Genomic DNA, 15476 nt, shown 5'->3' on the forward strand with positions numbered 1-15476 from the left:
TTTTTTTTCCCCTGATCTTTTTTTATATTTAAGGACAAATGAAATTTTGTAGGAGGGTTTTTAGTATTTTTTAAGAGTAAAATTTATAACTTTTATTAATTATATCTAGATATATATATATAAATAATAAATTTTGTTAAATTCTTCTAATCCCTATAATTTATGTTTATTTAAAAATTATAAGATTGTACAAAGACTAAAACAAAATATTTAAAAAAATTGGCCCTCATTCTTTGGCCTGGTCCCGTTTTGAAATCAGGTCTCTTAAGATAGGTTTTTAGGTTGGGTTTTTGGACCCAATCTCAAATGCCCACCTTCATCAACTTCATATTCCAACTTTTCAGCTTTAATGTAAGTATGACGCCTAATTAGTCAAAGTCATGTGAATGATTTCACTTAATTATTAATTAAGTCCAAAAGGTTTTGATATTATAAAATATAAAAGAAGAATCCTAAACAATATTCCCTTAATTGATTTCTTGGATTCAAATCACTTTAAGGTCACATATCATATTTGTGACTTATCTAGAATATCGAACCTGTAGGATATTTAATAAGTCCTAAAGATCAGTTGAGGTATAGACAATTAACCCGCACACTTTAGTTATCAAAAAAGAAAAAAAAAATACAAAAGAGAAGAGAATCGGTTTTTTATATTGTACAAGACAGACAATCTAATGCTGGGAAAACAGCAAATCAGAGAAGAAAAATTTAGGTAACTTGGTGAATGATTTACATTCCCTGATGCAACTTTTAAATGGGCAGAAGGGGATTTTTACATTTCGCACGATCATCCCCTTAAAATATGAAAATAAAATATTACAATTTGATATTATAATTGTTTAGGCCCCAAGTCTACATCAAATTGAAAAACATAGAGAATATTAGAGTGGACAGCTACTCTTTATTTATATATATCCGGTGTCGGTTTGGATTATTAAACAATTCATCTTGAAAATATCTTATAATTGATTATTTGCACACAACAACGGGCCATCCAAGACTTAAATAACATATCATCATGCACTAATGGTAGTTAAAAGAAGAAAATGTATTTTAAAAAAAATAAAAATGTTTCACCCTCCAAAATTATTACATTTAAAATATTTATTTTTAATAAAAACACAAATGTAAAATTAAATAAAAAGGACCACCATGTATCCTTTCTTTTATTTTTACTAAAATATAAATTCATATTTCGGTAATATTTTAATTTTTAGTTTCATATGTTTTTAATATAAAAAAAAAAAAACTCCATCATCAATTTTAATGATAGAAACAAAGGGAGAAATTGATATTGGGACTTGATGGAGTGCAAGTTATTTTCCGTAGATATATGAAAATAAAAAATGACCCCACAAGTCAACGTCAAACAAAATAGAGATTTATCCGATCGCCTCCCTTCAACAAGCTCAGTAAATTTCGATTCCATTTCCAGAGAGATCAGATTGTCTGAATTTGGAAGAAATTAAGATGGAGCCTGGTAAGCTTTCTAGCTCAATATAAATTCACTTTCTGCGCTTTTTTTTTTTCTTTTTTTTTTTTTGTCAACTTAATTAATCTCTATTCAACTTTGATTAGATGGTGAGAATGGCAAGATTATAATCTCTCGCATCCTCGCTGCTTCTTTCATCGGAGCCATTTCGGTAGCCGCAGCCAATCATTACCGGCACCGATACAAGGAGGAAGCAGAAGAAGACCAATATATCATTCCACGCCTAGACAGAACGAAATCCGGCCGTCTAGGAAAACTTGAAAGATTTTCACATTACGTTGGTATATTTAACATAAAATAAGACTTCTCCTGTCTTCACTTGTACTTCTTTTGTCTAGCTCTATTAATCTTATATATAATATTATGAATCGGTGCAGCGAGGCAGATGGGGTTTGCGGATGCAAATGAATGTCCTCGGCTATCCAAATTAGCTTATGATTATTTGAGAAAAACAAAAGGGTGTGAAGAGAGCGTCTATGAATTTTTCGCTAATGAACCAGAGGGTGAATCTCTCTGTGTGAAGTTGATAGAAGAGTTTGACAGATGCATTCTCAGTTATTTTGCATTTCATTGGAGCCACGCTTCTGATATGATCAGTCAAGTAAGTTAAAATAGAAAATCAAGAACAAACATAATAACTGTTTTTCTTTAAGTTCTGGTTTTTTTTTTTTTTTTTTTTGGGTTGAAATTTGGGGCGTGGCTGCAGGTTCTGAGCGTTGAATCTGATCAGAATAAAACAAAGTTAAAGAACTTCGTCATGGCAGCAACAAGGTGACTTTCCATTTCCTTCATTGCCCTTCCAAATTTGTTTTCTATTTTATTTTCAAGATTAGCTTGAATGGTAAGGTCCACCAGCAAACCATATAATATAATCAAACCATATAATATAATCAATTGGTTCATTTATTACCAATATTATATCTTATAATCACACTCCATGCATGGACCCATTTCTATAAATGATCCCAATTGCATGTGGCTTTAAATTCCAGTATGACTTTATTTTGAATTCTTTTATGTATTATAATTTAAAGACAATAGTATTATACTTATAACTCAATCTCATAAACTTTTTTTCACAATCTTGATATAACAGCTCATAATTAGTCAGCTTATAAATGGGTATTATCTATCCAATTATAAATTAATTAATTATGAACTATTACATCAGGATTGGAAGATAAAAATTATAAAATAAAGTTACGAGGCAATCTTTATTTATAACGTAATCACGTTCACGAGTCATGACTTTTGTTCACAGCAGGGTGCAGTTAAAGTATACTTAAGTGTGCTCAAATGACTCCACTAAAATTTTAAAATTATTAAAAATAGGTATTATTTTATAGTAATTAATCATTTTGAACTTGTTAAAATTACCCATATTTTATTGACCTCACTATGGTATTTCTATATTTTATTGGTATCGGGATTCTAAAATACTCATATTTTTTTTCACGTTTTCTTCCTTAATTCCTCTCATCTTTTCTCATATTTTCTTCTTTCTTTGGTTGAATTAATCAAAAAATATTACTCATTTAGAGGTCTTACGGTAAGATGATTTTCATTTTTTGTTACTTTGCTTAAAAATCTATTCTTCCATATTTCTTAATTGATGAAAGATCATAAGTTAAGTTGTCCTCGATTATTTTTATCATTTTATGTATATAATTAACATAATTATATGTTGAATGAGTTAGGTTTAGTTAATTTTGGATAAAATGTTCAGTTTTTATTGAGTTTAATAAATAGATTTGAAATTAAAATATAAAATTGAGATAGAGATATTTGATGATACTGTTAATAAAATAATTATATAATATTTTTAAAATATGAAAAATCGTCGAAGACTATTATAAAGTTGATAATTTAGTATGTATAAGTTTTAAAATTATATTTTTTTATGTTTATTATTTTCAATATATTTTTTATTGTAAAGTTGATAATTTTTTTATGTTTATTATTTAAATCTTTTGACGCCATTAACATCCTGGCTACACTCCAATTCGCAACGCCCTTCTTAAAAGTTGAATTAAGGTCATTTTTTGCCTTCAATTAATTAAAGAGTTAAAATGCATATGAATCATGCATATTTTACCTAATTAAATAAGTATATGATATAAAACGTGTTATATTTGCATCATTTAGATAGTATATTTTATATAATTAACTCAACTTTGTATCGTTCTTATCCATTTTTATATATTATTTTCTGTAGTCGGTGGAGACTGACATCACTTATGGACAATTAGTGTATCACCATTAAAGTACCCTCTACTTTATCCGTATTATTATTTATTTAATTTATAAAGATGGATGCCTAATTTGATGTGATAGGAAACAGAGATTTGAGAAGGTGACTAAAGATTTGAAGATGACAAGGGTTTTCTCTACGTTAGTACGAGAGATTAAGGCCATTCGAGGCGACGGCGAATCCAAGTGCACGGACGTCATGGCTCCGGTTGCCTTCAGTGAGAGAAGTCCGGTGCTGCTACTCATGGGTGGTGGCATGGGAGCTGGCAAGAGCACTGTCCTCAAAGATATTATGAAAGAGTAACTTCTCCTTTTCCGCTATATATTTCTTTGTCGTATTATATAATTTCAGTAGTCAGTAGTAGTACTAGCTCTGTCAGAAGAGACGTGAAACATGTATCAAGATCAAATCACTTTTTTTGGCATTTAATGTTATCCTTATACAATAGGCCCGCCCAGCTTACTTTTGGATTTTGAGCCGGCCCAAGGCGATGAATATACATTCAGATACAGAGTGAGTGACTAATGGATACTATTTGCATTGGAATGTGACAGGCCATTCTGGTCAGTAGCGGCAACAAATGCAGTGGTAGTAGAGGCAGATGCATTCAAAGAGACGGATGTTATTTACAGAGCCCTTAGCTCTATGGGGCATCATGCTGACATGCTTCAAACTGCTGAACTGGTACTGTACACACACTTTAGAATGTAATGTCTTAACATTCATATCCTTAATCTAATACATTGGGGTTGATTCAGGTCCACCAATCCTCCACGGATGCAGCATCTTCACTGCTAGTCACGGCACTGAATGAAGGGAGAGATGTGATTATGGATGGTACCCTCTCATGGGAGCCATTTGTTGAGCAGACAATCGCCATGGCAAGGAATGTTCATAAGCATAAATATCGAATGGGTGTCGGATACAAAGTAAATGAGGATGGTAGCATTACTGAAAATTACTGGGAACAAGTTGAAGAAGATGAAGTCCAGAAAAATTGTGTTGCTTCCAGGAAACCATACAGAATAGAGTTGGCTGGAGTTGTTTGTGATGCTTATCTAGCTGTTGTTAGAGGCATCAGGTATGAATCTACATCTTCAATTCCCTATTCTCATAAAAAAAAAAAAAAAAAAAAAAAAAATCTGCATATTTTGGAGCATAAATTCAAATGCAAAATTTTATTAACTGTGTTTAGGAGAGCGATAATGGTGAAAAGAGCAGTGAGGGTGAATTCACAATTGAAATCTCACAAAAGATTTGCAAGTGCATTTCCAAGATATGTCGAATTTGTTGACAACGCCAGGCTTTACTGCACCAATGCTGTAGGCGGGCCACCAAGGGTAAATTCACATACAAAACAAAACCATTTCATCCAATTTAGTTCCAAATGAAATCATTTCATTAACATATTAAATGCAATGCAGCTCATAGCTTGGAAAGATGGAGATTCAAAGCTTCTCGTTGATCCTGATGATATCAAGTCTTTGACAACAGTGAGCACCTTGAATGACAAAGCAGAATCCGTATACGAACTTTATGGAGATCCGAACCCGATATTTAAACCCGGCTCTGTATGGAAAGACATCGTTTTGTTCCCTTCAAGAGCCAGCATTCAACTGGAGTTAAGAAATTCCATCCAAAAAATGGAAAAATGTTAAAGTTTGTTTCACTTTCTTGGGAATTTTGATTTTCCATGATTCAGAATTTCAGACTGATTAAAACCCCTTTTTTTTAATTGTATTGTAGATCTTCAATTTCAAACACAATATTCAAATTATGAGAAATTCGACTCAACTACATTAGCATTCCTGTCAAACAAAGAGTTTAAAACCAAGCCGAAGCTATACATTAATGCCTAGACAAACGCTGAATCGTCAACAAATTTACAAATCTACCAATACAGACAAACCGCTCATTTCTTCCCTTTCTTGGCCGCAACCTTCTTAACTGGCGACTTTATGCTCTTTGGCTTCTTCGCCTTAGCCGCAACCGCCACCTTCTTCCCCGGCGACTTAACCGCCACTTCTTTAGTCTTGGGCTTCAACTTCTTTGCGGCAGGTTTTGTGGAGGCAGATTTCGACTGTTTGGCAACGGGCTTGGCGGAGGAAGAAGTTGCCTTCTTAGAGGCGGCTTTGGTCGAGGCAGTTTTCGGCTTCTTCGCCACGGTAGTGGATTTGGTCGAGGCTGTTGTCGGCTTCTTGGCTACTGAGGTGGCGGCGTTGGTAGAGGAAGTTTTAGGCGGTAGCTTGAAGGAGTTCTTGACTTTGACTAGTTTGCCGTTGGCAACGAGCTTCTTCAATTGAACCAGCAACAGTTTCTTAAAATTGTTAGGAAGATTAGCCTTCTGTTTCTCTTCAATAAACTTCGCAATCGCGATCTGGCTCGAACCGGTTCTCTCCTTCAACGCAGTTATCGCCTCGTTGATCATCTACGCATTTCAAATCACACACGTCAAAAACAGATCTAAGGGCGTACAAACAAATCAATCAAACGAAGATTACCTCATAGTAAGGAGGGTGAGCCCTGGGTTTCTTCGGAGCTGATGCCGCTTTCTTTGCTTTTGCAGTTCCTTCCTTCGACGTCTTCGCTGTGACGGGAGCCATTGCAATTTCAAACAAACTGAGAATAGGGTTTTTTTTTTATTTATTAATTGCTCTGAAATTGTTAGTGGAGGGAAATGGATTTTAGGGGTACTTATAAAGAGGAATACGGATTTTGATTGGCGGAAAGAAAGTCACGCGGATAGTGGGTTCAAGGATTGCTGATTGAATTGGGAGCGTTGGATTGGGTTTCACGGAGATCGTGGATGTGATACGTTGGATTTGTTGTTATTTGACGGTTTGCGCGAGTGGAGTGCGGAGCAAACTGAAAGGACAGGAGTGTGGTTTTCAAGCAGAGTTTAAATTTGAAATTGTGAGGAGTTAAAACGAAGAGTGCGTTTAGTTGTTTATTATTATCTGTATTTTCAATCATATTTCCAAAATATTGTTTGGCACATTATTTAAAAAATATTATTATAGGTTTTTAATTATTTTTAGACCCTTTAAGTTTATTAATTTTATTAAATACCCTCATAAAAAAGTTTAAAAAATAATAAAAACACCCCCAAATCATACTTCTCAGATTCCGACAATCACCGTTGGTGGTAGTGGAATCTATTACAATAGCCTACATCACAACCGAAAAAAGTCGGTAATTCATCGATCTGACCATCAACGACGACCAAAGAAATAGTCGTCATTGTCAGATTCCGACGGTGGTGGCCGAAATCTAGCACTATGAGTAATGGGGGTGTTTTTATCATTTTACAAAATTTTTATATATTAGGGTGTTTAGTTAAATTAACAAACCTATGGGTTTTTTAGAATTCTTAAATTTTACCTCGTAATACTCCCCCATTCAACTATCCAATATTATTCTCAAAATTCTATCCAAAATAATAAAACAAATACACCCAATTAATATCTAGGAAAATGCTGGGTGGATCAATTGATGCAGATTAAATAAGGATATATGTAACTTATCATAAGGTGATCTGTGTATAAAAAAATTTATTTGCCTTTGGTGAATTAAGGAGTAAAAAAACGATTCAATGATGAGACAGTTTCAAATTTTATTTCATTCTCTCTCTCATCATTAAGCCTGTAAATTAAATTTTAAGGCATGTTTTCGAAATCTTGGAAGTATTAACGTACTATATATCTTTACATGTAATGTATATCTTTATATGCCATATATATATATATATGTATACGTGATAAATATGGTATATAATATTGACTTACTATATGATTTTTTAAATGGTGTAGCATATATATACATGTCATATATATAGTGTACCATGTATATACCTTTATCTTTACATGTTGTATTTCACATTTTAGAATTGAGTATACTTACATGTTGCATATACTATGTGATTTTATATATAGTGTATCATATGTAGTACTGAGTATATATGACAATATATATGTTATGTCTAAAAAATCAAGGCTGACGTTAGCTCACGCCAACAAAGGTCAATTAGAGTTCAAGAAGACTTTATGTCATCTAGACGTTACCACATCACACAATGATGGAAGAGATAAAGTTATCGTCAGTGTAGCAGGTGAATGTTAGGCTTGTGAGTGGCTAGGAATTGTCCACCTACCCAAGCCCTACACGATTTAAGGATGTCTCCCATTCAGACAACCAATGGGAAGCGGGTTATGAACTGTACTACACATGTCGGACCACCGAATCATGATTACTACCTTGAATCTTTTAACTATAAATAGATGACTCCCTTCTCATTTACGAGATTGACTCATCTTTAGTCTTCAAAAGCATACTCTCTCTCTCTCTCTCTCTCTCTCTCTCTCTCTCTCTCTCTCTCGATATATTATATTATATATATGATATAATTATATATATATTTGAGTTCTCTCTAGGTTGTAATTCAGCTAGCTGTATGCGACCTAATTGTAACCACCTATTAATACAACCACAGTAGACGTAAGATTCGCTTTTGAGCATCCAAACCATTTTAAAAACCGCTTCTTATTTATTCTCTCGCAACATATTTTCATATCACATGTAATTTCTAAATCCGCTTAGCACTTTACACATGTGAGTCGTTGGTGTCAAAATCAAGTATTAATAATACATATCTTTACATGTCATGTATTGTTAGTGTATGCCCTAGGAACCAATCATGTCGTCGGTTCCAAGGCATTATGTTTTGTATATATGTTAATGTATATGTTTTGTATATACATTTTATCTTATCAATAAAAGAAAGTGTTCTTATTTTACATATGGTTTATTGCTTCATTTATATATATGTATTACATGTGAAATGTTTAGATGATACAAATCTTTAGAAGATCAGAATCATCAAAGTATTCCTTACATAAGTAATATTAATTGGGTAATAATATTACATAGTGGGCATGATGCATGCCTCCGTATAATATTGTGTGATGGTATTAGTGTGGGTGATTATAAAAGTTATATCACTAGAGCATTAACATAGATCAACGATTAGTGAACTGTTTATCGAATATGGTCATTTATGATGAATCACATGGACATTTAAAATGTAGTCAATGATTTATCATAAGATCATACTAATGTATTATTAATCCTTAGACCTGAGATATCACGGTTAGATTCTGCATAAACGCATAGGTTCATATGGTGTATAAACATGAGGCTAATCATATCATGTGTTAATAAGCCGATTTGGCCATGTGTTGTTTATGTGTGAGGACAAGTGATAGTCAAGTTAGGATCCATTGACTTGATATAGATTGATATCAAGTTCTTGGACAAATGTCAAAATACATTGGAAAAGGGAAATCTCCGGTCGGGGTATATAAAATGTTACTTGAAAGGTTGTTTCATGGCGACACGTTCCATATGTATTAATTGTCAATTTGATATAAAATTAAGATAAGGATTTTGACACACCATGAATCCATTCTTAATTAGGATTAAACAACGAAATGATTTGATTATACAATGCGTATGATTATAAAAAGGTTCATTGGAGTATATCTTTATTGTGACTTAGGAGTTATTGAGCATTGTTAGATGTCTACCATAATCGGTATGAGTTTTGTTTATAAAGATTTATGACAAAGCATATTGAAATAGACTATGATATTGGGCCCACAACTAGGCTACAGTGAACTTAAGAGGTCACACATAAAAACTAAAGAGAATAGAAAAATAGCCAAAGAGAGTTGATTATTTTAGGTTGGCTAGCACTTACCAAGAGTAATAAAGTTATTTATATTATTATCATTGAATTAGATTCAATGGAGGGTTATATTAGTTATTATAAATAATTTATGAGTTAAATTGCTAATTAGAATTAAATGGAATTCCAATTCATAATTAATCATTTTTTTTAATGTTAAATTATTGAAATTGTAAACATGTGAACAATTTAATGGTTAAATTGTTATGTAAACAATTTAAAAGTTAAATTGTTAATTATGATTAAATGTGAATCCAATATTATTATTTAAAGAAGTTTAATAACTTCATAATAATTATGGAATTATTTATAACTACAAAAACAATTACGGAATTGTTTAAGGAAGTCTAAAATAATTATTGAATTGTTTACAAGACTACATATATAAAGAAAATTATATATAAATTTCAGGGTAGAGATCAAACTTTCTTGACCTAATTCTTCTTTTACCTTAGTGTGGATACTCTTTTATTTAATTTCTCTTGAAATTAAAAGTCTCCAAGGTTGCGAAAGACTTGAGGTAACAAGTTATACCTTACTTGTTTTCAATTTGATTGAATTTTTTTTGCAAAATATGAATATACATGTTATACTATCACGTGCATCATTCTCCATATATTCCATCGTTTATATATATCTTTACATACCATATATATATATGATAAAAATGATATATAATATTGACTTACTATATGATTTTTTATGTAGTGTAGCATATATATATACTAGGGTGGATCTAGAGTATATTGAAGGTGGGCCATGATTTAAAAAAAAATATTTATATGTAATTTTTTTTTTTATTTCAATTTCAACTAAAAACATAGAATATAAATATTATATGTTATTATATTTTATTTTGGCTCACCCTAATAAGAATGAAGTAATTGCTTTCGTTATATTAATGGGACTATGTTATGTGTTCGACGAAAAAAATTACAATTTTTGTTTCTTTCATACGACAACTCTGGAGGTTGGTTCTTTCTATGGTTGCTTCTTGCTTTTTGGTATACATACATTTTGAACTATTTGTAATCATCTAAGATATTTTTATTCGACTGAATTCAGAACAGTATATGTAGAATGGCCGCATTACAAACTGATATTTTGTAGCCATGTTTATAAGAGTTTTGATTGGCTAGACCTATGACCCGTCTCGATTTTTCATGGCCTTTTTTTTTTTAAATTTAGATTATAAGAGTCATTTTGTAATTTTCAGTCAAAGTTAACAGCAAACCGTTAAATACATCTGAATTGAATGATTTATAACTTTTATCATTCTACAAATGAATCTGAAAACTTTGTACCTAAATTGATAATATCCCCTCTTTTATAATAGGCGAATATTCACTTGACTAAGGACATTTAAACACTTGCCTTCACTTTGCTGCATTTCCTAGAGAATTTCCAGTGAAGGGAAGGGGACTTTGGCTCCAGATTCGGTGTAATAAGCTTCTTTGATCAGTTGTCAACGAATTTGTTCATTACATTATCTCGGTAACGGCCTTCTCTTTTCCTGACTGTGTGCATCCCATAGATTATTATGATTGTTGCCTTTTGTCTCCAACGTGCATAGTGCATGGTAATTGCAGAGTGCATGGTGATTCTTTAGAAGCATCTTCTGATTTTTCTGTGAAGAATAGTTGTTCTTGTTCAACATTGACAAAATAATTGTTGATGTGTGATTTTGGCACCAACGAAAAAGCACGTGTGAAACGTTGAGTTGACTCAAGAGACACACGTGGATATAAATAAAAGTAGTAATAAATGCAATGGGGAGAGAGCTTTTAAAGTGGCTTGGATGCTAAGGTAGCAAATCCTACGTCCACTGATATTTGTATTAATGATAAGAGTCAGGTCGCGTTAGTGGACTAACTTACAAATGACTTACAAAAGACTCACTGAGTGATAGTACAAGAGAGAGAATGATGTTTTTCCTTGGGAGAGAATAGCTAATCCAGAGTAAAAATGAGTGAATCCCCCAAATGAGAGAGTGGCTCCCAATTTATAGTGGGATGACACGCACAAATTGAGGTAATGATCATTGAATCTGTAAGTTGGTGGGATTATCAGTGCAAATCCTTTTTTATGTCACATTGCCCATCTTCTAGAGTGATTTGTGCGATTTGGAGCAGGGATTGGACACATGGGATCATCACAACTTTTGGCTGGTCTGGCGTACACCTACTGTTCTGACAGAAGCAGGCCGCCCTTTCCTTCACGTGACTCGGCTGTGGGTGCACTCATACTATCTTTCGCATGCTTACTGGACCTTACGTCAGCTCTATATTTTTCAGGCATAACAATAATGAACTTGTACAGTACGTTATCAACAATTTTCAGTTGTTAAAGTTATCTAATATCATACACTTTATGGTTTTCAATCCTCGAGCAATTAAATTAGTTCATTGTTAACCCACAAAAACTGACAATTTTTCTTTTCAATTTTGAATGAAAACATCAATATAACTATTAAAAAGTTGATTAATTGTTTTGTTTGCTTGCGAATAATATCGATTTGGGTTGTGGAGTAATTACTTTCGTTACATTAATGGGACTATGTTATGTGTTCGACAAAATTACAATTTTTTTTCCTTTCATGCAACAACTCTGGAGGTTGGTTTTTGCTTTTTGGTATGCATTCAGTTATAATCATCTAAGATGATTTTCTCGACTGAATTCAGAACTGTATTTGGAGAAAGGCCACATTACAAACTGATATGTTGTAGCCATGTTTATAAGAGTTTTGATTCGCTAGACCTATGAGACTATGACCCATCTCGATTTTTCATGGCCTCAGTTACATATATGTCAGTTTTGTTTTGTTGTCTAATTGTATTTACTTCTTGTGTACTCTGATACTAAATTTGTTCCTTTATATTCTTCTTCTGTTGCTTAGTTTCAGCTAATTGATTGGACACATGGTTTGAGAACCTGAAATTTTCTGAGCACAAATCCAGAAGCATTTGAATTTGAAAATTTCAGTTTCGTAGAAATGTTTCCAACCTGAAAAAGATGAAGGTAACTCTACCGTTTTTCTCTTGGTTTACTACTTTGAAAATAGTTAGATACTTGTTGCCCAAGAGGGTATTGTGGTTAGATAGGTTGAAAAACAGAACAATTTCACACACTCAATATGGTAGAATAACTGAATCTATTTAATTTTTTATTCTTATTACGGTCATAGACAATGAAAGACTTGGCAGCAGAGAATTGGAAAAGAACCATATATCTTTACTTACATAATCAGCCTTTTCTTTAAAACGCAATACAACATGGTAAACTGTTATCCTTGTTAGCTAATATAGCACATGGGGACGAAGTCAATAACAAAGATAAACAAAAGAAGGAAACCAAGTTTACTATTTGAAATTTCTGATTATTTTTAACTAGGATGAGATCAATACCCAAAAATATAAAAATTACTAAGAAAAAAATTCAATTCCCAAAAAAAAAAATATATATATATATAAAGTGATTAAATTTAAATAATACAATGAATGTTGGTTTTTTTAACAAATCAAATAATTGTTGTCATGTATGGATTTTCAATATCTAGTTCTCCACTTGAGGTAGCTTAAAAATGGTTTATCTGGAGTAGGTATGCACTTGACAAGACAACCTATCAGCCAAGATGCAGCTGCGATACTAATACATGCCCTCCATTGACCCCAATTCAGTTTCTCAGTATCTGCAAACTTCTTCAGAAATTCCACCATCAATACTTGAAGAATGATGGTTATTGCGATGATTCCCAAAAACAACTTGTTCTTGTGTATCCCTTCAAAGATATTCTTCTTTTCAAGCTTCCTTAGGTTGAACTCATTGAAGATTTGGCAAAGGAAAAATATGTTGAAGATCATGGTGTCCTTTACCTTCTCATTAACACCAAAGATTGATTGGCCTCTGAACTGTAAGGTCAAGAGGATGACTATCTGATATAAAGCTTGACCTAGAATATTTCTCCACATAACATTGGTGATAAGCGGCTCGGTACGACCCACAGGTGGTTTGTCCACGAGCTCGCTTGTTGGCCGCTCTGTAGCCAGAGCAACGGCGCATAATGTGTCCATGATCAAATTCACCCCAAAATATGGGACTGCCGTTAAAGGTACTCCACGTCCAGAAACTGCTGTTACAGAGTTTATCACAAGAGCAACAAGATTTGCCGTAAGCTGGAACTGAATGAATTTCTGGATATTGGTATGGACACATCTTCCCCTTCTCAAAATTCTGGCTACAGAACAAAAATTATCATCCATGACGACAATATCTGAACTCTCCTTGGCTACTTCAGTCCCTTGAATCCCCATAGATAGTCCAACATCTGCTTCCTTCAGAGCTGGTGCATCATTTGTGCCATCCCCAGTGACTGCAACCACGTGACCTTTCTGTTTCAAGCACTGAGGTCATAGACAATGGTTGCAGTCACTGGGGATGGCACAAATGATGCACCAGCTCTGAAGGAAGCAGATGTTGGACTATCTATGGGGATTCAAGGGACTGAAGTAGCCAAGGAGAGTTCAGATATTGTCGTCATGGATGATAATTTTTGTTCTGTAGCCAGAATTTTGAGAAGGGGAAGATGTGTCCATACCAATATCCAGAAATTCATTCAGTTTCAGCTTACGGCAAATCTTGTTGCTCTTGTGATAAACTCTGTAACAGCAGTTTCTGGACGTGGAGTACCTTTAACGGCAGTCCCATATTTTGGGGTGAATTTGATCATGGACACATTATGCGCCGTTGCTCTGGCTACAGAGCGGCCAACAAGCGAGCTCGTGGACAAACCACCTGTGGGTCGTACCGAGCCGCTTATCACCAATGTTATGTGGAGAAATATTCTAGGTCAAGCTTTATATCAGATAGTCATCCTCTTGACCTTACAGTTCAGAGGCCAATCAATCTTTGGTGTTAATGAGAAGGTAAAGGACACCATGATCTTCAACATATTTTTCCTTTGCCAAATCTTCAATGAGTTCAACCTAAGGAAGCTTGAAAAGAAGAATATCTTTGAAGGGATACACAAGAACAAGTTGTTTTTGGGAATCATCGCAATAACCATCATTCTTCAAGTATTGATGGTGGAATTTCTGAAGAAGTTTGCAGATACTGAGAAACTGAATTGGGGTCAATGGAGGGCATGTATTAGTATCGCAGCTGCATCTTGGCCGATTGGTTGGCTTGTCAAGTGCATACCTGTTCCAGATAAACCATTTTTAAGCTATCTCAAGTGGAGAGGTAGATATTGAAAATCCATACATGACAACAATTATTTGATTTGTAAATGTTGATGTTATGCCTCAAATGTTGATGTTATATTATCACAATCAGAACTATATATTAGAAGGAGTTATGATAATGCAGAAAATATATCATTTACTAACAATGACTGAATTACTCAATTAGCATTGTTAGATTATTGTAATAATACCAAAAACTGTTTTAAAAACAAAAATGGGAACTAAAGATTTACTTAAAACTATTGTTAGATTCTATTTGCTACTAAGCATATTAAAAAAAAATGAAAAAACAAAAAATCTTTTGCCAAGTAAATATGAAAACACCAATCCCACATGCACCAACTTCATCCACGTCAAATTCCACATCAGCCCAACTAAAAACCAAGCCACCAATCAAATGGCTTCAAAATGAATACCGCTATGCGTTTGGTTCAGGAATGTTAGATTACTGGGAATGTTGGATTACTGGAAAGATAGATTACCTTGAAAGATTACTGAGAATCTTTAAGAAAATGTGTTTGGTTAGTTGGTGGGTATGTTATATTAATATGGTTGGTTATGGGGAATAAATTGGTGTGTATGTTATTTAAATTACTAAAGTGTCCCCTTTACAAATATTAATATAATATTATTTTTATTATTAATTTTTGAATAATTTCTTTTAACCCCCAATATTTCAGATTTAGTTAAAACACCCCTGTTTATATAAAACTTTAATTTATTACGAAATCACCCCCACCTCCTGCC

The 15476-nt window shown here is 33.3% G+C and overlaps 4 protein-coding genes across 4 annotated transcripts; 2 read left to right on the forward strand and 2 right to left on the reverse strand.

The window, feature by feature from the left end:
* Positions 1 to 1381: 1381 nt before the first annotated feature.
* LOC116130853 lies at positions 1382 to 5616 on the forward strand. The gene is made up of 10 exons (XM_031416545.1): positions 1382 to 1483; positions 1582 to 1776; positions 1873 to 2096; positions 2202 to 2266; positions 3830 to 4045; positions 4301 to 4430; positions 4505 to 4827; positions 4942 to 5086; positions 5171 to 5399; positions 5493 to 5616. The coding sequence occupies exons 1-10, from the start codon at positions 1474 to 1476 to the stop codon at positions 5603 to 5605; spliced, it is 1650 nt and encodes a 549-aa protein (XP_031272405.1). The 5' UTR covers positions 1382 to 1473; the 3' UTR covers positions 5606 to 5616.
* On the reverse strand, positions 5501 to 6421 carry LOC116130854 (histone H1-like). Its single transcript, XM_031416546.1, has 2 exons — positions 6248 to 6421; positions 5501 to 6174 (listed from the first exon to the last, which is right to left on the reverse strand). Exons 1-2 carry the CDS (start codon positions 6347 to 6349, stop codon positions 5659 to 5661), a joined length of 618 nt encoding a protein of 205 aa, XP_031272406.1. The 5' UTR covers positions 6350 to 6421; the 3' UTR covers positions 5501 to 5658.
* Positions 6422 to 13034: 6613 nt separating this feature from the next.
* LOC116130768 (putative calcium-transporting ATPase 13, plasma membrane-type) lies at positions 13035 to 13799 on the reverse strand. The gene has a single exon (XM_031416469.1). It carries the CDS (start codon positions 13797 to 13799, stop codon positions 13035 to 13037), a length of 765 nt encoding a protein of 254 aa, XP_031272329.1.
* Positions 13800 to 13904: 105 nt separating this feature from the next.
* On the forward strand, positions 13905 to 14738 carry LOC116130770 (putative calcium-transporting ATPase 13, plasma membrane-type). The gene has a single exon (XM_031416470.1). The coding sequence runs from the start codon at positions 13905 to 13907 to the stop codon at positions 14736 to 14738; it is 834 nt and encodes a 277-aa protein (XP_031272330.1).
* The last annotated feature ends 738 nt before the right edge of the window (positions 14739 to 15476 follow it).

The sequence above is a fragment of the Pistacia vera genome, unplaced genomic scaffold (assembly GCF_008641045.1).
Source record: "Pistacia vera cultivar Batoury unplaced genomic scaffold, PisVer_v2 Contig225, whole genome shotgun sequence".
Lineage (NCBI taxonomy): Eukaryota > Viridiplantae > Streptophyta > Magnoliopsida > Sapindales > Anacardiaceae > Pistacia > Pistacia vera.